Source organism: Vespa mandarinia, chromosome 7 (genome assembly GCF_050613455.1).
Source record: "Vespa mandarinia isolate Hongniang chromosome 7, ASM5061345v1, whole genome shotgun sequence".
NCBI classification, from domain to species: Eukaryota; Metazoa; Arthropoda; class Insecta; order Hymenoptera; family Vespidae; genus Vespa; species Vespa mandarinia.
In genome coordinates this window covers 6,628,258-6,654,394 of record NC_140816.1, presented here as the reverse complement: position 1 = coordinate 6,654,394, position 26,137 = coordinate 6,628,258, and the positions used below count along the sequence as shown (strand labels likewise).

At 27.7% G+C, this 26,137-nt stretch overlaps 3 protein-coding genes across 8 annotated transcripts; 1 reads left to right on the top strand and 2 right to left on the bottom strand.

Moving 5' to 3' along the window:
• Positions 1–8,069: 8,069 nt before the first annotated feature.
• Prosalpha2 (proteasome alpha2 subunit) lies at positions 8,070–9,317 on the bottom strand. Its single transcript, XM_035863605.2, has 3 exons — positions 9,160–9,317; positions 8,558–8,890; positions 8,070–8,478 (listed from the first exon to the last, which is right to left on the bottom strand). The coding sequence occupies exons 1-3, from the start codon at positions 9,198–9,200 to the stop codon at positions 8,148–8,150; spliced, it is 705 nt and encodes a 234-aa protein (XP_035719498.1). The 5' UTR covers positions 9,201–9,317; the 3' UTR covers positions 8,070–8,147.
• Positions 9,318–9,576: 259 nt separating this feature from the next.
• On the bottom strand, positions 9,577–16,152 carry LOC118440416 (C2 domain-containing protein 5). Of its 2 annotated transcripts, XM_085658262.1 has the most exons (15): positions 15,905–16,152; positions 15,241–15,573; positions 15,000–15,140; positions 13,995–14,211; positions 13,792–13,917; positions 13,517–13,674; positions 13,286–13,438; positions 12,955–13,123; positions 12,079–12,874; positions 11,673–11,993; positions 11,370–11,568; positions 11,107–11,285; positions 10,867–10,992; positions 10,582–10,728; positions 9,577–10,479 (listed from the first exon to the last, which is right to left on the bottom strand). In XM_085658262.1, the coding sequence occupies exons 2-15, from the start codon at positions 15,554–15,556 to the stop codon at positions 10,393–10,395; spliced, it is 3,135 nt and encodes a 1,044-aa protein (XP_085514388.1). In that variant the 5' UTR covers positions 15,557–15,573; positions 15,905–16,152; the 3' UTR covers positions 9,577–10,392. The 2 variants fall into 2 exon arrangements, with proteins under 2 accessions (XP_085514388.1, XP_035719287.1); XM_035863394.2 differs by having other exon boundaries at positions 15,241–16,152.
• A 379-nt stretch (positions 16,153–16,531) lies between these two features.
• On the top strand, positions 16,532–26,017 carry Nup98-96 (nuclear pore complex protein Nup98-96). Of its 5 annotated transcripts, XM_035863213.2 has the most exons (31): positions 16,542–16,586; positions 16,669–16,724; positions 17,005–17,102; positions 17,182–17,406; positions 17,590–17,832; positions 17,912–18,130; positions 18,332–18,415; positions 18,498–18,677; positions 18,808–18,935; positions 19,086–19,398; positions 19,486–19,669; positions 19,758–19,869; positions 19,936–20,076; positions 20,157–20,440; positions 20,551–20,795; positions 20,888–21,130; positions 21,208–21,461; positions 21,553–21,693; positions 21,791–21,896; positions 22,063–22,197; positions 22,289–22,477; positions 22,548–22,724; positions 22,864–23,093; positions 23,183–23,423; positions 23,552–23,689; positions 23,817–24,093; positions 24,164–24,427; positions 24,593–24,904; positions 24,995–25,092; positions 25,177–25,423; positions 25,540–26,016. In XM_035863213.2, the coding sequence occupies exons 3-31, from the start codon at positions 17,072–17,074 to the stop codon at positions 25,739–25,741; spliced, it is 5,643 nt and encodes a 1,880-aa protein (XP_035719106.2). In that variant the 5' UTR covers positions 16,542–16,586; positions 16,669–16,724; positions 17,005–17,071; the 3' UTR covers positions 25,742–26,016. The 5 variants fall into 5 exon arrangements, with proteins under 5 accessions (XP_035719110.2, XP_035719107.2, XP_035719105.2 ...); XM_035863217.2 differs by having other exon boundaries at positions 16,532–16,724; positions 18,811–18,935; positions 25,540–26,017; XM_035863214.2 differs by having other exon boundaries at positions 16,532–16,716.
• The last annotated feature ends 120 nt before the right edge of the window (positions 26,018–26,137 follow it).

Below are 26,137 nucleotides of genomic sequence, written 5' to 3'. Positions count from 1 at the left end.
CGATAGTAAATGACAATAAATGTATATGATTTTTATAACGTTCCTAAGAATATCTCATTGTTTAAATATTAATTAATTATACTTTACGTATATCGTACATTGTTTAAATGTTAAGATAATCCTATTTATTAATTATTCCTTCCAGTGTTCGCGATCCCACAATTTAGAGCTAGCTGAAAAGAAAAAAGAAAAACGAAAGAATATGTATATATGTACATTAATTATACGAACGATAAAATTCTGGATTTAATTTAATTAAACTTAATAAAAATAAAAGATTAATTAACAAAAAAAATGAAATATGCTGAATATTGATCTAAAGAAATATTATTTTCTCTGAAAGAAATATTGTATTACTTGTACATTTCATAGATATATGATTTTAATATAAAACTCGATTTTATTAAAATAAAAGTATGAATTGAATTGAACTTTAGAAAAGAAAAAAATGTACAAAATTTATCAATCGACTTTAATGTAAAATTTGATTTTGTAAAATTAGAATTATAAATTTAATTGAATTTTAAGAAAGAGAAAATGTGTAAAATTTATATCTCGAGTTTAATATTAAAAATGCATAAAATATGAAATAATCCTATTCGCGTACGTGTAACAGTGTGGGACCAGAGACGGTTACTTCGTCTCAGTTTTTTAAATCCATACCTATCACCATAAGAGCATTTTGAGTGACAACATGGTAAAATTTAAATAGGATTAAGAGCCATTCTCGAAAGTTTCTAGTGAATCTTCGAAAATAACTCAATATCCTAATAGTTGCTCTCTTGAACCATAGTTTGAAAATACATTTTTACAGCTTAAGAGAAATTAGAATTAGTATATTAATTGCTGAAAATCCTGAGCTAAAAATTCATTAATTTATAATCTAGACCTACGGGATATGACTATGAATCTCTTTGTTTATTAGCAAATACTCTACTAGACTTTTCTCTTACAAAAGTAATAACTCTACCGAGACTTTTCTTTTTTTAATTCAAATTGATTTAATTAATATTTATTTAAAAATATAATTGCAAATTCTTGGACACTCCTTCTTATAAACGAGAATTTTAATTATTATAAGAAAGTCATGCACAATTTCGCTTATAATCCAGAGACTATCCATCGCGAATATCTTCTTGCTCATTTTTTATTAAAACCCTTCAGTAAGTATTATTTTTCGCATTGGACAAATATTTAAAAATGTATTAAAATATTCAAAATTTGAAATAATTATAAACACATTTGAGTAAAAAGATCCTATCCTGATCTAATAAATAAATCAAACAATAAGAAACCATTCACGAGTAAATATCCGAAGAAATTTACTCGTGGTCACTCAATGCTCTTCTAATAATTAATTACAACCAATCACTCGTGCCGATTCGGACCTTTCGTCCTCGACATGATTGAGTGATCAGAGGGATTTAAAAATTCACTCACTACTTAAGAAGTTCTGCGATGGCTCCAAAACACTCGTTCACGGTTGAAGTCGAAATTGAGGATGGATGATTCTTTAAAATTAAATAGGTCGACATCGAAGTTGATTGAGATCCTCTTCAATGATGCACTGACCCTATTACGCGATAAATATTTTTAAACGAACGGTCACTGAATTTATTTCGCGAAACTCTACTGTCTTTTATAAATACAGTCTATGTAACTGTTAAAAAAGCAAAACGTTTTGGTGAACAAACACTGATTCTAACGATTGCATTGCACGCAATCGATGCAAAACAACACATTTGTTTAAATCGCGAAACCCGAACGAACAAACACTGCTTCTACATCGCGATAGTTTTATTTAAACGATACAAATATTCGATTTTATCATTGAATTGCTGGCGATTGCAATGATATTCTGAAACAAAAAAATAAAAACAGAATTATTATTAACACTGTTATAATAAGAAACTGTATAAATTATTGAAGAAATATAAGATATAAAAATATATTTACCTTAAATATTCGTTGATACTTTTAGGAAAGAAATCCTGAGAGACTTCCGATGTTTTCTCGTCAAAGGACAAAGGAGAACTGATTCGGTAATCGTCCAAGTATGTAAAGATATCGTATATGATAATAAAAAAAAGGCCAAAAAATACAGAATGAAAATTTAAAAATATCGAAATATTAAATTAAAATTATTGTAAGTAACACGCGAGTTATTACCTTCTTAATGTTTAAATAAATGCTTAACTATTGTTTAAATATCAGTATATTATACTATGTGTACATCAAAAATTGTTTAAATAATTGAAAAATTATCGAAATTATTAATTAATAAGTTTTCCCGATTAGAAATAGAGATTATTGATGTGCACTGGTCGGAGTGCAAAAGAAAACTAACACGCGAATCGTCAAAGTTAATCGAAGGATCGTTTATGTTTATACTACACAAGGCCAACTACCGCGAGATCAAATTTTTAAGTATTGGAATTTTATTTTAAAATTATTTTTAGTTTATCACGCGTCCCCGTCTTTTTAATGTTTAAACGAATAAACTATTATTTAAATATTACTATATTGTACTACGTGTACATTAAATATTGTTTAAATAATTGAAAAATTATCGAAATTATTAATTAATAAGTTTTCCCGATTAGAAATAGATATTATTGATGTGCACTGGTCGGAATACAAAAGAAAACTAACTCGCGAACTGTCAAAGTTAATCGAAGGATCGTTTATGTTTATAATACACAAGGTCAACAACCGCAAGATCAAATTTTTAAGTATTGGAATTTTATTTTAAAATTATTTTTAGTTTATCACGCGTCCCCGTCTTTTTAATGTTTAAACGAATAAACTATTATTTAAATATTACTATATTGTACTACGTGTACATTAAATATTGTTTAAATAATTGAAAAATTATCGAAATTATTAATTAATAAGTTTTCCCGATTAGAAATAGAGATTATTGATGTGCACTGGTCGGAGTGCAAAAGAAAACTAACACGCGAATCGTCAAAGTTAATCGAAGGATCGTTTATGTTTATACTACACAAGGCCAACTACCGCGAGATCAAATTTTTAAGTATTGGAATTTTATTTTAAAATTATTTTTAGTTTATCACGCGTCCCCGTCTTTTTAATGTTTAAACGAATAAACTATTATTTAAATATTACTATATTGTACTACGTGTACATTAAATATGGTTAAATAATTGAAAAATTATCGAAATTATTAATTAATAAGTTTTCCCGATTAGAAATAGATATTATTGATGTGCACTGGTCGGAATACAAAAGAAAACTAACTCGCGAACTGTCAAAGTTAATCGAAGGATCGTTTATGTTTATAATACACAAGGCCAACAACCGCAAGATCAAATTTTTAAGTATTGGAATTTTATTTTAAAATTATTTTTAGTTTATCACGCGTCCCCGTCTTTTTAATGTTTAAACGAATAAACTATTATTTAAATATTACTATATTGTACTACGTGTACATTAAATATTGTTTAAATAATTGAAAAATTATCGAAATTATTAATTAATAAGTTTTCCCGATTAGAAATAGATATTATTGATGTGCACTGGTCGGAATACAAAAGAAAACTAACTCGCGAACTGTCAAAGTTAATCGAAGGATCGTTTATGTTTATAATACACAAGGCCAACAACCGCAAGATCAAATTTTTAAGTATTGGAATTTTATTTTAAAATTATTTTTAGTTTATCACGCGTCCCCGTCTTTTTAATGTTTAAACGAATAAACTATTATTTAAATATTACTATATTGTACTACGTGTACATTAAATATTGTTTAAATAATTGAAAAATTATCGAAATTATTAATTAATAAGTTTTCCCGATTAGAAATAGAGATTATTGATGTGCACTGGTCGGAGTGCAAAAGAAAACTAACACGCGAATCGTCAAAGTTAATCGAAGGATCGTTTATGTTTATACTACACAAGGCCAACTACCGCGAGATCAAATTTTTAAGTATTGGAATTTTATTTTAAAATTATTTTTAGTTTATCACGCGTCCCCGTCTTTTTAATGTTTAAACGAATAAACTATTATTTAAATATTACTATATTGTACTACGTGTACATTAAATATTGTTTAAATAATTGAAAAATTATCGAAATTATTAATTAATAAGTTTTCCCGATTAAAAATAGTGATTATTGATGTGCACTGGTCGGAGTGCAAAAGAAAACTAACTCGCGAATCGTCATAGTTAATCGAAGGATCGTTTATGTTTATAATACACAAGGCCAACTACCGCGAGATCAAATTTTTAAGTATTGGAATTTTATTTTAAAATTATTTTTAGTTTATCACGCGTCCCCGTCTTTTTAATGTTTAAACGAATAAACTATTATTTAAATATTACTATATTGTACTACGTGTACATTAAATATTGTTTAAATAATTGAAAAATTATCGAAATTATTAATTAATAAGTTTTCCCGATTAGAAATAGATATTATTGATGTGCACTGGTCGGAGTGCAAAAGAAAACTAGCTCGCGAACTGTCAAAGTTAATCGAAGGATCGTTTATGTTTATAATACACAAGGCCAACAACCGCAAGATCAAATTTTTAAGTATTGGAATTTTATTTTAAAATTATTTTTAGTTTATCACGCGTCCCCGTCTTTTTAATGTTTAAACGAATAAACTATTATTTAAATATTACTATATTGTACTACGTGTACATTAAATATTGTTTAAATAATTGAAAAATTATCGAAATTATTAATTAATAAGTCTTCCCGATTAAAAATAGTGATTATTGATGTGCACTGGTCGGAGTGCAAAAGAAAACTAACTCGCGAACCGTCAAAGTTAATCGAAGGATCGTTTATGTTTATAATACACAAGGCCAACTACCGCGAGATCAAATTTTTAAGTATTGGAATTTTATTTTAAAATTATTTTTAGTTTATCACGCGTCCCCGTCTTTTTAATGTTTAAACGAATAAACTATTATTTAAATATTACTATATTGTACTACGTGTACATTAAATATTGTTTAAATAATTGAAAAATTATCGAAATTATTAATTAATAAGTTTTCCCGATTAAAAATAGTGATTATTGATGTGCACTGGTCGGAGTGCAAAAGAAAACTAACTCGCGAATCGTCAAAGTTAATCGAAGGATCGTTTATGTTTATAATACACAAGGCCAACAACCGCAAGATCAAATTTTTAAGTATTGGAATTTTATTTTAAAATTATTTTTAGTTTATCACGCGTCCCCGTCTTTTTAATGTTTAAACGAATAAACTATTATTTAAATATTACTATATTGTACTACGTGTACATTAAATATTGTTTAAATAATTGAAAAATTATCGAAATTATTAATTAATAAGTTTTCCCGATTAAAAATAGTGATTATTGATGTGCACTGGTCGGAGTGCAAAAGAAAACTAACTCGCGAACCGTCAAAGTTAATCGAAGGATCGTTTATGTTTATAATACACAAGGCCAACTACCGCGAGATCAAATTTTTAAGTATTGGAATTTCATTTTAAAATTATTTTTAGTTTATCACGCGTCCCCGTCTTTTTAATGTTTAAACGAATAAACTATTATTTAAATATTACTATATTGTACTACGTGTACATTAAATATTGTTTAAATAATTGAAAAATTATCGAAATTATTAATTAATAAGTTTTCCCGATTAGAAATAGATATTATTGATGTGCACTGGTCGGAGTGCAAAAGAAAACTAACTCGCGAACTGTCAAAGTTAATCGAAGGATCGTTTATGTTTATAATACACAAGGCCAACAACCGCAAGATCAAATTTTTAAGTATTGGAATTTTATTTTAAAATTATTTTTAGTTTATCACGCGTCCCCGTCTTTTTAATGTTTAAACGAATAAACTATTATTTAAATGTTACTATATTGTACTACGTGTACATTAAATATTGTTTAAATAATTGAAAAATTATAGAAATTATTAATTAATAAGTTTTCCCGATTAAAAATAGTGATTATTGATGTGCACTGGTCGGAGTGCAAAAGAAAACTAACTCGCGAACCGTCAAAGTTAATCGAAGGATCGTTTATGTTTATAATACACAAGGCCAACTACCGCGAGATCAAATTTTTAAGTATTGGAATTTTATTTTAAAATTATTTTTAGTTTATCACGCGTCCCCGTCTTTTTAATGTTTAAACGAATAAACTATTATTTAAATATTACTATATTGTACTACGTGTACATTAAATATTGTTTAAATAATTGAAAAATTATCGAAATTATTAATTAATAAGTTTTCCCGATTAGAAATAGATATTATTGATGTGCACTGGTCGGAATACAAAAGAAAACTAACTCGCGAACTGTCAAAGTTAATCGAAGGATCGTTTATGTTTATAATACACAAGGCCAACAACCGCAAGATCAAATTTTTAAGTATTGGAATTTTATTTTAAAATTATTTTTAGTTTATCACGCGTCCCCGTCTTTTTAATGTTTAAACGAATAAACTATTATTTAAATATTACTATATTGTACTACGTGTACATTAAATATTGTTTAAATAATTGAAAAATTATCGAAATTATTAATTAATAAGTTTTCCCGATTAGAAATAGATATTATTGATGTGCACTGGTCGGAGTACAAAAGAAAACTAACTCGCGAACTGTCAAAGTTAATCGAAGGATCGTTTATGTTTATAATACACAAGGCCAACAACCGCAAGATCAAATTTTTAAGTATTGGAATTTTATTTTAAAATTATTTTTAGTTTATCACGCGTCCCCGTCTTTTTAATGTTTAAACGAATAAACTATTATTTAAATATTACTATATTGTACTACGTGTACATTAAATATTGTTTAAATAATTGAAAAATTATCGAAATTATTAATTAATAAGTTTTCCCGATTAGAAATAGAGATTATTGTTGTGCACTGGTCGGAGTGCAAAAGAAAACTAACTCTCGAATCGTCAAAGTTAATGGAAAGACCGTTTATGTTTATATTTCCTGAGGTCAACTAAACCGAAATTAAAATTTGGAAGTTATGGTATTTAATATTAAAATTATTTATGATTATTCACGTGCTCCCGGCCTTTAAATGTTTAAATAAATGTAGTATTGTTTAAATATTATTTTTATGTACACCCTGTACCGTAGTTATTATTTAAATAATTAATAATTATAAAGTTATTGAAAGTAGTAATGTATTAGTTTCGCGATTAGAAATGAAGAGTCGATGTGCACTAGTCGATGTGCAAAAGAAAACTAACTCACGAATCGTCAAAGATAATGGAAAGATCGTTTATGTTTATATTGTTCGATGGCAACTAATCCGGAATTAATATTTGAAAGTTCTGGTATTTAATATTAAAATTATTTATGATTATTCACACGTTCCCGTTCTTTTAATGTTTAAATAAATGTACTGTTGATTAAATATTATTTTTATGTACACCCTGTACCGCAATTATTGTTTAAATAATTATAAAATTACGGAAAGTATTATTGTATAAGTTTTCGCGATTAGAAATGAAGAGTCGATATGCACTGGTGGAACTGCAAAGGGAAACTAACTCTGTAATTTTCAACCTTATTCGAAGGATCGTTTATATTTATATTGCATAAGGCCTACAACCATGAAATAGAAATTTTGAAGTATTGTAATTTTATATAAAAATTATTGAAATTTTCTCGAGCATTACGATCTTTTTAATGTTTATGCTAATATATTATTGTTTAAATATTTATTTACTGAAGTCCGCATACTTTTGTATTGTTGTATTGTTTTAATCAAAAATTACCGGGAGTATTAAAGTTTATGTTTCACTTTTAGAAAGAGAGAGCTTATATGTTTATTCATCGAAAGTGATCTTGTCTTTCAAACCTACATCTTCAAAGTGAAACTATATTAAAATTGGTCAAGTACTATGCCTGGTTTAATTGCTGATATAAACCATGATGTCATTAGTGATGATTAACGTTCTTAAATAACCGTATTTATTTATTGTACAAAATATAAATTTTGTACAATATATTCTACATTTGGTTATTATTTAAATATTTGGAGAATGACGAACTTTTGATAACATAGTTTGAAAGTACTTTTTATTGTAAGAACTTATTTTTCTCTTTATAATATTTATAAATTGCGCAATTATTACATAGTAAATTAATCAAGGGAATTAATTAAGGGATGCTAGCAAGATAGTCTTTAACATTAGATGGATCTAATCTTCTAAATCCATTTGCATCGCAAATACCAACTTCTATGTTATCTGCCGTCATTTGACCTTCAAATCCTTCTTTCAATGTAAGAATCGCAGTGTGGACAGCATCATCCAATTCCAAATCTTCGCTATATCTTTTTTCAAGGAATGTTTTTCCATTAATGAAATTTTTTCCCATGGCAGTTGCTTTCCATGCAAAATAAGCACCAGATGGATCGCATTGAAATAGATATGGTTTTCCATTATCCCATCCACAAATTAATAAAGATACTCCAAATGGTCTAACACCTCTATAATAACATATTATCATTATATAGCATTCGTACAGTCTACATATATTTATTATTATAAAATATTGTCAATTTATACCCAGATTGTGTATATTCCTGCATAAGCATAGCTACTCGTTGGACTAATTGAGCAGTAGGAATAGGTTCTTGATAAACAAGCAGATATTGTTGAGCCATTTTACGAGCTTGTTTGACAAGTAATCTGTAGTCAGGTCCCATACCGCTATATACCATACCAATGTGCTTTGTAATCATTTCAACTTTATTGACACTGTGTTCATCGTAAAGTATCGATTTATGTTTGTTTTCGGTAGCAAGTACAACTCCATTTGATGCCTTAATACCAACACTGGGAGCACCTGCAGCCACTGCAGCTAAGGCATATTCTATTTGAACCAATTTCCCGGATGGGCTATATTAAACAATAATTAGTTTCATAAATTTGTAAGTTATAATGATATATCAAACAAATATTAATTAAAAAATTATGAACTCTATTAATAATCTAAAAAAATGATATTAAAACACTGTAACAATGTGTTTTAGAAATAAAAAATAGTTGATTATAGGTTAACTTCATAATATAAAATCTAATGTTAAAACTATGTATGTATATGTCTTAAATATATATATTTTTAATATTATTTAAAAATTGACAAATTATTGCACTAAAATACTTACCTAAATGTGGTTAATGAGAAACTATAACGTTCCGAAGCCATGACAATTACCTTGCAATAACCGCGACGTTTTAACAACTCTGAACTTGTGCTTATATCATTTCATACCTTATTACCTTACGATTTTATTCGTCAAAAAGTACAATATCACGCTATTGCTATTGGTACCCCAGATAGCGGCAAAATTCAAATTCTATTTCTTCATAGTAATATTTTTATAAATATCAAAGGAAATAATAGAAATAATATATGTTTAATTGATTCTGGTATAGTATTATTACTATATCAGTCGTATGTATTTCAAGTAACATAATGTTTTGTTATATGATTTATTATAATAATTTCAAAATATGTAAATATTACATTTACAGCTTATCTTATTATCTAATTATACATACGTTATAATTTTAATAACTAGAAAATAATAATCGGAATAGGAATAAGAAGCGACTATTTTTTTATTATTCACAGCATTTCTATATACTAGAAAATTCACATTCTTTAACTAATGTAAGACATTTTAAAGAAATTGTGTTTTAATGATTGTCGCTCTATTAAGGATAAAAATATTTTTTGATAGCAAGAAATTTTTTATACATCAACTTTTTTTATACATCACCATTCGAAATATATTCTAAATTCTTGTATCAACTAACTGACTAGAATTAAAAATAAAATGCATGACATATTGCACCCAACATATTATTTTGTAACAGTGACCTTTCAAAATTACAAAAGGACATTGTGAGAAAAATGCTTATCATAAAATTACAATTTACATGTACATAAAAATAGAAAATACAATGTTGCAGACGAATTACAGAAATGTGCATTTTACATTGAACTTTATAATTTGTTATAAATGTATTTAATAAATACTATCACATCAATTTATCCTTAAAAGTCCACTACTGCGATAAACTTAAGACTATATTTACATTTTAAGCAATTGTAGAGTACTTCGGGATATGTAATAGTATTATTTAACAATGTAGCTGAAGAATATACTATTTTAGTATAATAATAAAAAGTAAAGTAATAGATATTAAACTGTAAATATTTTTTCTCTGTGTATATCAAGTATAAAAACCCTAATTTAAAGCAATTTTGTTACAGCAATAAAAATAAGCAAACAATTACAAAATATAACAGATTCGTCTAAAACTATAATAACAGAATGTTAAAAATTCTTTTTGCTTTGTAACTATGGTGGTGCAGAATGTGGAGGTTGGGGTCAGTAATTTGATGTTCCACTTCGTTTTTCATTGGCAAAATATGATACGAAAACTACATCTCCACCTACATTTATGAGACACTGACCCTAAAAAAATATAATATATACTTTAATAATTATTATCGATCCTGAAAATTGTCAATAGAATTTAAAAGCGAAAATTTTATGTTAAATATATAAATAATATACTTGATTTTTATGAAGATTATGGAGAAGAACACATTGAGTCATAAAAAAAGCAACCATTGCATTTCCTCCTAATGCTGTAATATGTGCACGTACAATTGCTAATATTTCCATTACAAAGCTATGTGTAAATCCACTTAATCCACCATTCTGTAAAAAATGTATCTTTCTATACGATTTTTTTATTTGCTATCTTTAAATTATTATTTTTAGTAATTTTTCATAGTTATATATATGCAGTCAAAGTCTAACATAAAAGTTAATATCCTGATAATAATATGAATATACCTCTCTTACAGATGTGCTTTCTCTGATAAAGAAAAAGTTTAGATTTCCTAAATATCTTTCAATTCTACCACCTGGTAAATATGATAATGGTGTTATATCTACGCCATATCTTTCTTTCAAAGGCACCTAAAATAAAATTACGGGGGATAAAATATATAAAATATATTTCACAAAATTACAAATTTTTAACTTTTCAATTTAATAACAACTTGTACTCGTGAAATATCAGTGTAGACTCACATGTTTATGTCTATGTGTAGTATGTATCTTTGAACGTAATGGTGAACGTGGTCTTGATTTTCGTCCAGAAAGGACCGTTAATGTAGACGAATTTGTAGTTCGAGTATTTAATGTATTGTCAGACACAATAGGAGCTTCTATGTGATCATCTTCGAGATTAAATATCATCTCGTGTTCATCTACAAATAGAAATTTTTTAACTGTATTATTATAATAAAGTCCATAATAATATTATCATGACGACATGAAAACTAAAACTTTACCTGATTTTTTCACTTCATCTTTACTAAGTTGATGAATTAGCAATTTTCGTTTAAATTTATTTGACTTCACAGGTTCGCCTAATCCAAGTGCCATACCAACAACAGAAAGTTGTATTTCATCTTGTTCAGGAAGTGCAACTTTAAATTGCATATCACAAAGTGCACAAGGAACCATTCTCCTTAATTTGAAGAAAACTGTCTACAATATATTATAAATATCAATTTTTCAAAAGATATATTATATTATTTACAAAATGAAAAGTATATTCTTGAATGCTACTTAAAAAGAATTTTGTAATATACCTGCAGTAATCCAGCAAAATATTTTGAAGGCATTGATGCTAATTGACCTGCTGGAATCTTAGCTCTGGATACTTGGGTAAACATTTGTAAATTTCTTACAATTTCTAGATCTTCTAATCCAGGAATAGTTTGTGTATTTACTACGTGAAAATCATCAGGTGGCCTATCATCTATTAATAATGATATTCTATCCATATCCTCAAGATCATCTACTTCTAGTATGCAAGCATCTCGGGAACCTAATGCAACATCAAGTTCAGGTAAATCCTCGTCCGAGTCGTCTGTATCAGATGTAGTAACAATACGTCCAGTTTCATTGTCCTATTAAAAAATTATAATAGTTGCTTAATATATAAATTCCATAAAATCAAATGAAACAATTTGAACATATTTCATTTGAACATACCCCTCCTATTGGTTTCAACTGATAAAATTCTATATTTTTTTTTACAGTTTCTGAAAGAATCTTTTGAATTTCAACCAATTGTTCTTCATTGTGCCAAGAATTATGAGCAGCAATTTGAGGAATAGAAGGATTAGGTAATGCTGTAAGAAAAACAGCAGTTCCAACTGCCATTCCAATCACCAATCTTTCTCCAATGGAAACTTGCAACTTTAAACCAAAGACAGCATTCATACCTTTCATCTTTAACTTATTCAATAATAAACAATATAATTCATATTCCAAAAAAGGCAAACAATCAGAAATTTCTTTTGCATTTAATTCACCTCTCAAATCTTTCTTACTTTTACAGACTGTTGCTTGAATAAAACATCCTCTACCAGTCATAGGTATATTTTCAGGAAGTTCTATAGTAGTAAACATTACGTCTGGAACTTTTGCTCTCTTACATATAGCACATTTTGACATATTGACTTTAAATTGAATATTATTTCCACTATATGGTAAATGACAAAGATTGCATCCATGAGATTGCATATATGATTCATGATCATTACTTTCAGATGTACATTTATTTCTTCCACTTAAATTCGTCGTATGATTAGATGTATCAATGTCACATCTTTCTGTTTTGTTAACCGATGACTTTTGGCAAGGTTTATCACGATCTGATTCCATAGATGCTGTAAGTAATCCTTGTTGCAATCGACTTACAAAGACATTATCCTGATCTTGATTTGAACTATGAAGATTTATAACAGCAGCTGTACCACTTGCATTTAAAACACAAACGTCGTCGCTAAAAACAAATGAATTGATGTGTATCATATTGTCTATTATTTATGCTTATTTAAATATACATTTATTTAGATATTTTACCATATGCTAGTTTCTTCTTTATAACCTATGACGACATTACACGCTAATGCCCTTGCATGTGATCTTACTTCCATTCTAATTTCTGTCCACCATGCATCACGACCTTCTGGTTCTTCTAAATTACTTATTCTTTCCAATAGTTTAACTGATCTTGAGCTTACCAGACCACCTACCTCAATATGATGTATACAATGTATAATTTTATATATCCACAATATTACATTAATATACTTTATTCCTTCCTCAAAATACTCTCTTTTACTATTTTTATAAAACATAACAAAATAATATTTGTTCTTTAACTTACGTGAAGATGATGCACAAAGCTTACCTATATGTACAACAAAACCAGGAGGATATTGTTGCATTGTAATAAATGGATATTCCAACATTTCTAATGCATCTTGATTCATAGTTCTTACTACAGCTGTTGATGTTTTCATAAAACCACCCATTGATCTATCGCTTCCTGCCAAAGAATTACCTGAAATATAGAATTAAAGTAATTGTAATTATTACAAATATGTTAGTATTTCATATGTTTTTTCTATTACATACATACCTTTTGGTGTAATACTCAAATCGGAATCACTGGATCTTCTATGTAAAGGAATGATATTATGTGTTTTTGTTGCAGGCGAATGTAAAGTTTTTGTAGTTGTTGAAGAAGGAACAGTAGGAAGTGGGTAACTTGGACTGAATGATGCTTCCTCTTGATGTCTACAAAAATACAAATATAACGAATTTATATTTATATTTGATCAAATCACAAAACATATTTCACTTATATTTATTATATTTATCATAAATTAAATCAACAAATAAAAATATACATACTCTTCAAGTGGTATATTATCTGAAGGAGAATTAAAAACATCATGTACTTTTACAAGAGTTACTGCAGTTCCTATACCTCGCGCGACAATACCTGATTCTCCTTCTAAGTCAAAATTTTGCAGATATCTAATCATAAATGAAAAAGTACAATTGAGAATTAAAGTACAGTTCACAGATAAATAAAGATATTTGTACATATTTACCCAATAACAGCATTTCCACCTAGATCTAATGCTTTCAAACCTATTTTTCTCTGTACTTCTCCACTTAATTTAAAAAACAATGTCTGACGTGCTTCATTTGATGCTCTAGGTGTCCTTATCTTATCGATCCATTTGTATTCCGGATCATCACTCACTATTAATTCTTCAACAAAACCATGTATCACTTGAGCATGATATCCATGTGGTATATTTGGTGCTACAAATATTTCATATTTATTTTACTATTAGCAAGATATTTACATAATAAATATTGTTCATAAAATATAATTAAATTATTATATATGTAATTTTGAATAATAAGTAAAAAAAAAGAACTATTTATATATATATATATATATATATATATATATATAAATATATATATATATATAACAATTGCTCCTATGATTTGCTCAAATATATGATATGAAATATATACTTAATATCATACAAAATTTTTTTTCTCGATAGTATTATTCTCTCAATAGTAGTTTTTTTTTAATCTCAATAATATTATTACAGTTAATAAAATAAAATAAAATTCACACACTGTTTTAGGATATATCTCCTGTAATATGTAATTGACAGATAATAACACTTATCATCAATAATATGTACTTTCTTGGAGATTTAAGACAATTTATATGTAACAATACTGTTTCTTTGCTAAAATGGTTGCCAACACTGATGTTTTATCAGAATGGATATCTTTTGCTGATCCAATTAAGAGAATTGCTGAGAATATTCCCCCTATAAAACAAAAATTTATTTGTAAAAATATATAAATGTAAAAAAATATACGCATAAAAAATTATTTATAGGAGGTATATGTACTTTTAAAGATATTTATAATTATTCTCTTAATAGTTAGTAGAAAAGAATTACTTTCACCTAAAATAAAGCAAATCATAGTGCAACATAGTAATATAAATGAAAACATTATGAAGAAGAACCTAAACCTCCTTTATGTTCATTAAATGTAACATGAATAATTTAAATGCTTACAATAGAAAAACTGTACACCGCATGATGATTGCCTAAACTTATTAAAATCTAAGAATAATTCCACTTTAACAATAATGTTTACTTCACCACGAATACCATGCATTGTATCATATACTGGCAACCATCCTGTCATAACAGAGCCTATAATAATGCAGAATGTAAAAATAAAAAACTAAAGTCAAAATAATATTCGTATATATACACATGTATGTAAATTTTTCTATTCATTTTTTATTACTACCTTGAGAACCAGCACTCGAATTTAAAGCTGCTTCCAAAGTCCAAACATTCTTAATTAAAGGTGTTATACCAGGTAATAATAATGGATTTAAATTTATATAAACTTTGCCAATTGCATCATTGGCAGAATAAGTGTCATGATCCATTAATCTAATTTGTAAAGGTTCATCTTGTAACTCGGCATCGTCTACTTCAAATTTATACCATTCAGAATTCCATTGAGGATTTAAAGATTTTCTGCACACATCAGTTTTATACGTAACATTTCCAAATTTTAGTTCAACGTATGCATCTGTTGTATCACCTGAACGATCCATTACAGGCAAATTACGGCCTGCCAATACCTTTACTTTTATCTTTCCAGGCATAGTATTTTTTTAATAAGTATAAAGGTTATCGAATATAATTATATCATTTGAATAAATTAAATATCCACTTATTTATGACTAAATATTTACATTCTACTGTTTTATGGCAAGTTAATGTTTGTGTCATGCATTCACTTGTATTTTTGCTACAGATATTCACAATTAAAAAAGTTATTACCATCTAATTTTCATGATAATCAGATTTTATATTATTGATCAAATCATATGGTAAATAGATCAACTATTTTACAATATCACCCACTAATTATAATATTTATAAGAAAACTATTTATTAACCTTAAAACTTTCAACGGTACACGTTTCATGCTTATCCAATAAGGATAATTACTGATAGATTTTTTATTTATGATCTACAAATTGGTTATGCAAGTGTGATTTTGTACTTGCGATTCTTCATCATTGATCTATGATCATGTGATATTAGCGTGATAAAATTAAGCGAATATCTATAAAAACAATCACCCAATACTGTCCACCACTAGAATCTAATAAGATTAAAGGAATAGTGAGCGAATATGACAAAAGGAAAAATCAAATAAAATCGATTTTGATCTTACGATATTTATTATTCTTAAGGTTGGTACGAATTGCAATATATCAACGTAGAATTTGAAAAAATTTTTGTTGGTAGAATTTTGTATCTTTCTATGTGCTTTTAATTTGAATAAAGTATAAATTCTTAGAAATTTTTAATCCTTCAAATGAATAAATCGAAATTTTTAATAATATAAAAGAAAATAAAAGTAATGATTTAAATATATATTTAAAAATTACTTGTTTTTATTGATTTTTATTTGCAACATTTTTTAATGCAAATAACACAATCATCTAATTGTAACCAACCAACTTTAGATCTAGTGATATTTTAATTTATCTTAAGTATGTTGGTGGGTGTATACGTTGCAGTTCCATTGTCCATCTTCTATCCTGACAATACGCCATTACTTGTTTATTAAGCGTGGGTTTCAGTGAAAAATAAATTGACTCTCGTGTTGTATCATTTCACTTGTAGATAAATTTTATTATTTTTGTTAAAATAGTGATTGGAAAACTTAATCTATCCCATCTGAGGCAATGCCTTGAATTAAGTATATAGGTTAACAATTTTTCTTATGATTATAGAGAATTATATTAATAATTGATTGTACACGTATTAGGACGAATACAAAGTTATTTTATTGTTTATCTATTGGTGTTTACTTTGCTATGTTAATCTGTGTTGATAAGATACGATATATCAATTGCACACACATATATCCCTCTGATGTCATTAGTGTGTTTATTGTGCAATCTTATTCAATGTTATTTTCTTTCAAACATAAAGAAGAAAAGAAGAAAAGAAGAAAATATAGAATAAAAATAATTCTCTTTTTCAGATTCTGCAATAAGACATATATTAATAGAACTTTACTAGAATTTGTGGAATTATTATATTGAATAAATATGTTTGGACAATCTGGAAATACATCCTTCAGTATGTTAATTTAATTCATTGAAAAGTTTTGAAACTTTTTTATATAATATGTTCTATTGATACCATTTATTAATTTTAGCTGGTTTTAATACTGCTACACAAAGTAGTCCCTTTGGTCAATCAGCATTCAGTAAACCAATTACGACAAGTAGCTTTGGAATGGGTACATCTCAAGTCTTTGGCAGTGGTAATACTTCACTTTTTAGTTCAAAACCTGCTGGTTCTTCAACTAGTGGGTTATTTGGCAATACGACTACGCCACCAGCATTTAGACAACAAACTAACGCTCAGCCTTCTTTTGGAGGTATTTTTATTGTATTAAAAACTGCAAATATACATTGTTATAGACTTGCATATATGCATTAATATGCATTTCTAATATTTATCTAAAAATTTTAAAGATTAATCAAGAATATACATATTAATTTTAACTCCTTAATTTCTCTAAAATATTACTTTTATTTACTTTTTATTTATTGTTTTGCAGGTTTTGGTACAACCAATACAAATACTAATCTATTTGGTACACAACAAAATGCAACCCCAAGTCTTTTTGGAGCAAGTACAGCAACGTCTGCTTTTGGTCAAGGAAATAAAACAGGTGGATTCAGTTTTAACAATCCAGTTTCCAGTAATTTATTTGGTCAACCACAACAAACATCTCAACAAGTTACTCCTTTTGGTCAAACTAACGCAACTGGAAACACAAATCTCTTTGGTACAACTGGTGGTAAGTTACATATAAAATAAAATTTATTTTAATAATCAATTTAATTAATATATATATATATATTAATGTATATCTTAAGGTTTTAGTAATACACCTGCTAATACAGCTATGACAGGGACAGTGGTTAAATTTACACCTGTTATAACTACGGATTCTATGACAAAAAATGGTACAGCTCATAGTATATCTGGAAGACATTGTTGCATTGTTGCTATGAAGGAGTATGAGTCCAAATCGTATGAAGAATTACGTTTTGAAGATTATTCGGTTGGTCGAAAAGGTCCACAAGGTCCACAAGGTAAAGACAATAATATTATTTAAAATATAAAATTTCTGTGTGTGTGTGTGTGTGTGTGCGCGCGTGCGTGTGTGTGCGCGCGTGCGTGTGTGCGTGTACGTGTACATGTACGTGTACGTGTGTACAATATAAACTACTGTAATAATTTGATATTAAATATTAATCAATTGGCTAATTAAACTTGATTTACATTTGTAATAGGACCAAGTACTGGGCTTTTTGGATCAACAGCACAACCCTCTCCTTTTGGAAATACAGCAGCTGGCACTAGTACTGCAGCAACAGGTATACATTTGAAATTGTATTAGTTATCTTATTATATAGAATTGAACTGAACACTTCATGTTATTTATTCATATTATAACAGGTTTTAGTGGAATGAGTGGAGGTTTTGGAAGTACCAGTCAGTCTGGATCAAGTAGTCTTTTTGGTAAACCAATGACAAATTTTGGAGGGCAACCAGCAACAACAGCAAATACATTTGCATTTAATTCTACAACCAACACAAATCTTTTTGGCAATAATACACAAGCTAAACCTTTTGGCAGTGAGTATATAAGAATTTTTAAGGATTACTTTGTAGCATTTTTAATTGATTATATTATATATAATAAAGTTATATTAATATTAATTAGCTAATTATTACTTGCAAAATATAAATAACTTAACATTTACAGCAGCTGCTCCAACATCACTTTTTCAAACCAGCAATGCTAATCAAACTGCTGGTACAGGTTTTGGCAACATCAATACTACACCTAATACAGGTTTTGGACCTGCATTTGGTAATCCTCAACCTAATCAGGTAAATAAGAAATATAAAGTTAAATATAACGTACTTCTATAAATTGTATAGATATTATTTATATTATATAATATAATATTATATATATTATATAATATAATATATTATAAAATATAATTAATATCTTAACATTTTCTTTTATATGTACAGACAATTGGATTATTTAGTCAGAATAAATCAGCATTTAATATACCTTCAACATCATCCGGAACTGGTTTTACAAATTTTGGACAAACATCTGTAAGTAACAGTGGGACATCTTTGTTTAATGCAAAACCTGCTATGAGTGGATTTGGAACTCCATCGTTTGGACCGACATCAGCACCTTTGAGCTTTGGATCTAATACAGGTTTCAATACAGGCCAAAATTCTGGGAATTCGCTATTTAATTCATCATTTAAACCTGCAGGACAAACTCCTGGTTTTTCTTTTGGCTCAACTGGAGCACCTTCTACGGGTCTTGGTAGTGATTAAATTAAATTATAAATGTGAAAATATATTACAGCGATTTATATGGTAATAGATCTAATATTTTTAATTCTTTATTTAGGCACCAACACAGGCTTAAATTTGGGTGGTAGTTCAACCCTATTTGGCCAACAAAAGCCAAGTGGAGTTTTTGGAAGTACAGGAAATACTACAACATTTAATAATCCTGGTTCATTTGGAGGATCTTTTTCCTTTGGAGCAAATAATAATACAATGTCTGGACAAGGAACTGGTTTACTCAGTGGGTAAGTGTAATTATGCAATATGTTACACAAAATATTTTATAGCATTCTTTAAAAATATATATATATATAATAATCTAACGTGTTATAGATTAGCACCAAACCAAGTAAAAAATTCTGGTACTGTTCCCGTACATCAACAAATTTTAGCATTGGTATCAGCACCTTTTGGTGATTCACCTTTATTGAAAAACCTACTACCAGTAAGTATTAGATTGTAATTTAAAACAATATATAATCAAACTGTATATCATTGTTTTATAATTTAGGCTTCTGGAAAAACAGAAGAGCTTTTAAAACCGACAAATGCAGCATCGAAGATATTGAGCAATCCACAGTACAAAGTCGCGACTAACAATAAATCACCAAAAATTAAAACAAAAATTGTTAGCACTACTCAGTTATCTAAGGTATATTTGTTATTAATTTTTTTTTTTTTTTTTTTTTGTAAATAAAAGAAATTGTACATATAATTATTTTACTTTTTTAGAAATCATTGTTTGAGGGGCTTGAAGAAGAAGATCCAGTATTGTCCGAGGCATTTCAACCGCGCCCTAGTGCTAAACGATTAGTATTACGACCAAAACCAATTACAAATTCTACAACGCAGTCACTAAATGAGAATTCTGAATCTCATACAAAAAATGATAGCACGGAAGAGAGAATAGATAATTCCAATGTACACAATAGTAGTATTGAAGCTATTGATAAAGAAAATAAAAATTTAGAAACGAATAGACAATTTTCAGCTGATAGAAAATCATCTACATCATGGTAAACCTAAGATACTTAAGATATACACATATAGTTGTATATATTTACAGATGTTATATTAAAAATATACTTTCTCTCTTTATAATACCACCTTCTATTTTTATTAATAGGTTGAAGTCATCACTTCCACGGAAAGAAAGAATACTATGTGATGACGAATTATTCGAAGGACAACAGTCCCCATTTTCTGAAACTAATAATTCACAAGAAATAATTAACAATACGATAACTGAGTTAAATCCTCATAATAGTATAAATAATCAAACTGATACAGATTTATCTAATTTAACAGAGACGCCTCTGAGCGCATCATTGGGTGATAAAAGTTCCATTGATTTAATTACACAAAATACAGGTATATATCATTAAATATATATAATAGTATATTTACAAAAATATAAATAATATTGAAAAAGTAATCTTTTTTTATATTATGTTTTGTTTAAGATACCAGTCAAGAATTAGATGCAAATTCAATGTCTACATCGCAAAATAATTGGTCTACTAATTCGGCCAAAGTAACACTCCAACGAGTGGGATATTATACAATTCCTCCGCTTGATAAATTAGATAATTATGTTTGTGGAGAAACTTGTGTAGTACCTCACTTTACTGTAGGACGTAGGGGATATGGCAATGTACTTTTTCCAGAGTCGTTTGATATTTATGGCTTAAATTTAGACGAAATAGGTAAAGTTATAAATATGTTATAAATTAACAAAAATCTTTTCATATATATATATATTATTACATATTATATTTTATAGTATATTTTCGGCACAAGGAAGTTATTATTTATCCGGATGATGAAAAGAAACCACCAGTTGGTCAAGGTTTAAATCGAAAAGCTCAAGTTACATTGGAGAGAGTATGGCCACATGATAAAACTCGGCATGAACCAATTACTGACCCACATAGAATAGAAGCCATGAATTATGAGGCAAAATTGCGTAAAGTATCAGCAAAACACGATACAAACTTTCTTGAATATCGTCCAGAAACTGGATCATGGGTATTTAAGGTAAATAAATTATATATACGTAATATGTGATTTACATATAAATGTAATTCTTTATTTATTTTTTTTTTGTTTATTAAAATCGTTGTGCTAGGTCGATCATTTTTCAAAATATGGTTTAAGTGATTCGGATGAAGATGATAATAGTGTGCCACCTAAATCAGATGTGAAAAAATTAAAAATTGCAAATTTGCAACAAAAATTACCTGAAAAAGTGGAACAACAAAAGTCTATAGTAAGAATTAAATAATTTTATTTTTGATATCATGATAATTTATAAACAATAACGCGAAACTGATGTAATTCTTTTTCTTATTTTTTTTCCCCCATAGAATAAAAATGCCACCACCACGACAGAGAATCTAAAAGCAGGAGAGTCGCGACTTTCAAATTTGGAATGTGATTTTTTAGGTACAGATCCCGATTCTCCAACTTACAGTGAGTCTTAATCATATTTCTTTTTATTGAAGATTACTATATAATTTATAATTTTAATGTCCACATTATATTATTGAATATTTTTTTTGGTATATTATATTATTAATATTTTTCATGTTTTCCATATGCAATCTAGAAATAAATTAAAGAATATTAAATTTTACAGGACATCATAATGATGAGAAAAAATTGTTAATCAGTCCTACAACAGCTTATGCACGCATTACTGGCACAGATTCTCATAAATTACAGTTAATGAAAGCAAGTTTTTTTGATACTGCCGAAGAAGAAATGGATCAAGGTAATATTTTCAAATAATAATAAGCGTAAAACAAAAGATATACTATGGTATAGTAATTTTATAATATTCAAAAAATAAATTCTTTTTACAGAATCAGTTCATGATAATTTATCAGTTTTACCAGGAAAAGATCTATCAAATAATTTTTTTAACGTGGGATCAAAAATCGATCGACACAGTGTTGCGAATATTTATACACCAATATTACGATCAAATTTTATATCTTCACAAACATCGTTATCAACGAATGAAGAACAGATGATACATGAAACAAATATTCGTGAGAGACCTTTTGATTTATCTAAATTTAATTTGTAATATAACAATGTAATAACATTTTTTTCTTGTAGGTTCAAAATCAAAATTATCAAATGAAATTACTGGCGCTCAAACATTTGTTCTTGCAAAACCTTTTCCCGATCCTTCAATAGCACCAGTAACCAAAGTAATGAGATGTCATTCAGAAGTGATTCCACTTTCAGAATCTATTCTAAATAAACTACACTTTCGTAGTGCCGCAGATTTTGGTAATATATTATTAAATATTTTATTTCATGGAGATTAATTTTTTATAAAAAATCTATTTTTACTTTGGTTATCATGATACGTTTTAGATTCACGTGTTTTTATATTTATGTCGTAATCATCATATAATTATTTATACAGGTATACAAATGGGTAGAGTATTCAGGTCAAGTTGGGGTATGGGTTTGACATTACTTTCTTTAAGTACGCAAGAACAAGCAGCTAAAATACCATTGCAAAATACATTTGATCAGTTAGGATCTTATGTATGTGGTCGTATACCAGGTGATACAACTTCAATGAATGTTGTGCAACGTTTACAAATTTTGGGAGGTAATGGAGCAGAAGTTGAATATATTCAGATGTTTAAGGTGATTTTTTAAATATGTTAAATATTCTGAGAAATTAACTGTTTTTTGATATACAAACTTATCTTACGTTTATTATAAAATGTTCAAAGGAAAGTATAGAAGGACATTTAAAAATTCAGCTTGCTAATTGTATTATGGGACAGGAAGGAGATTGTCCAACTTTTAATGTAGCAACAGAAACAGCAAGTACTACTTTAAGTGCTCATAGCAAATTAGCTCAAGAACTAGCTGATCAATTTTCTTCAGACATTATGATGGTGTATACTAAAACAGTTTTCAAATTATGTGTGGCACTTTGGGGAGATCTCCCTGATATAAATATATCCACTGGTAATTTATTTTGTATGTGTGTGTATGTATGTGCAACTGCGGGTGCGTGTGCGTGCATGCATGTGTACGTATTATGCTTCAATCATAATTAAATTTAAATAATCAAATATACAATTGATTTGTTTTAGGAAATGCGAAACATCATACTGTAATGGTAAGAAAGGAAGCTGTAGGGGAATGGCTCCAAAGTGTAGTTAAAGAAACTGTAGAGCAAGAAATTGCTGAGATTGATACGGATGATAAAATAATACTTTCGCTGCTTACTGGTATGTATACACATATATATGTATGGTATATAAATATTGTTTGATTTTAGATAGGTTGCACACTATCTTCTAATATTAATTTATTAATAATATATCTATTAATTCTAATAATCTTAATATTCAAAAGCATTGAGGTTGGAAGAAGCATGTCAGATTGCTAGAAAAGTGGGAGATCACTGCTTAGCACTGTTAATGGCACAATTACGAAGTGGATTACCTGTAAAAGAAATGGTGAAACAACAACTTGCAGTATGGCAAGATTTGGATGTTGATGAAAATCTTTCTATGAATCGCTTAAAGTTATTTACTCTGATAGCAGGCGAACCTCTTATTTCTAGTAAACATGGTACCATCAATACTTGTGAAGGACTTGATTGGAAAAGAGCCTTAGCTGTTCACTTGTGGTAAGACAATACTTTATTTACATGTAAATTTATATGTTTAATTAATTAACATTTTGATAAATCTATACAGGTATTTGTCTTCTCCAACTGCTTCAATAACAGATGTTTTGGATTTATATGAATCATCATTCAATGTTGATCCAACTGAAGCATATTCAGTAATACCAGAGCCTGAATATAGAAACAATGAATATGATCCAGAAACAAATAATAAAAAATCAGTGCATGATTTATGTTTTCATATATTGAAACTATATTGTACTGGAAATCATTCCTTGGAAAAACTTTTGAATCCATTAACATATACTTTAGATCCATTCGATTACAGACTTAGGTATTTTTCTAGAATAATATTTCTTTTTCAAATTTATTTATTTCACTTATCAATAAAATGTTGAAAATAAAGTGATTATAATGTGTATTAAAAATAAAAAAATAATAATTTGATACACGCACACATATCCAATCATATTGGATTACTTATGAATTTCTTTTATAGTTGGTTAATGCAACAGACATTACTTAGTTTGGGTTATTCACATCTTTCTGAATACGTGACATCATTGACACATATCAATTTTGCAACTCAATTAGAGGGATATGGTTTATGGCATTGGGCTATTTTTGTAATATTACATTTACGAGATGCTGGACGAAGACGTACTGCAGTATTAGATTTATTGGCAAGACATGTAGAAATAGATGACATTCCTGAATATGTTAAACAAGAAGAATTTTTAAAAGAAGAGTTAGGTATACCGTCAGCATGGATTCATCAAGCCAAAGCCATGAAAAGTCGTGTTAGTAAAAGGTACAAAATACAAATTCATGTTAATCATCTTAAATTTAATTAAATTCCCATACTCTTGTTTTTATCTTAAATGACGTTTGAATTTGTCAGATATGGAGAAGCTGCATGGTATTTTATACAAGCTGAAGAGTGGAATATGGCTCATGAAATTATTATTGAACATTTAGCAGCTGATGCTATAATAAACGGTATAAGATTAATTTCTGTGATATAATTTAACTATTATTAACTGAGTAATAAAATTAATTTTTAATATTAATTTCATTATACAGAAAATTATGAGTATCTTCAATCTTTGCTTAACCCATTGGTACCTGAAGAATGTAGCAATATAATTAGCAATTGGCCTAATCAAGGTCAATTACTTTGGGATTATATAGAAATAACTACTCAAATCCAAAATTTATTAAATTCTTCTGATTCTTGTGCAATAAATTATAAATTGGAATTGCTAAAACCTAGATTGACGTCATTATGTTCAAAAATAGATCAATTTCCTTGTCTGAGTGCTAAGCACAGGTAATATATATATGTATTGATACTGATTTTATATACATACATATATATATATATATATATATATATATATATATATATATATAATAATATAATCCATCTTGTAATAATATTTTCAGATTGTGTCAAGCCGAAATTGCAAAAAGAACATTACATGTAGCTAAAAATTTGCTTATACTGCAAGCAAACGAAAATACATCTATGCTAAAGGTATTAGTTTATCTAATCTCACAATTACCATTACCAGAAGATTATGCCCAACAAGAGTTGCGGCCTATTATTAATATGTGTGTAAATGAAGCAGTTTCGCAAAAAGCATAATTTTTTGTTACAAAGTAATTTAATAATAAGCTATATGAACAAGTCTTTCGTACACTATTTAGAGATATCAATAGATTTTAATTTACAACACAATATAAATAATATAATGTTCATTTGTTTATATTACTTAAGGATTTTTCAAATTGTGAAGTAACAATTAATTAATAGATTTAACTAAAAGGATATCCTTGATTAATATCAAGTTTATAAGATATTAAAATGCACATTTATAAATGTTTAAAATATATTTTAAGTTTGTCCGCTTGCGATATTCAAATAATATTAATGTTTAGTAATGTAAATGTATGAATTGTAATTTTTAATTTATAATAATCCAATTATATATATATATTCTTGTTTTTAACTGAAACAAGAAATAAATCCTATTTCACTTTT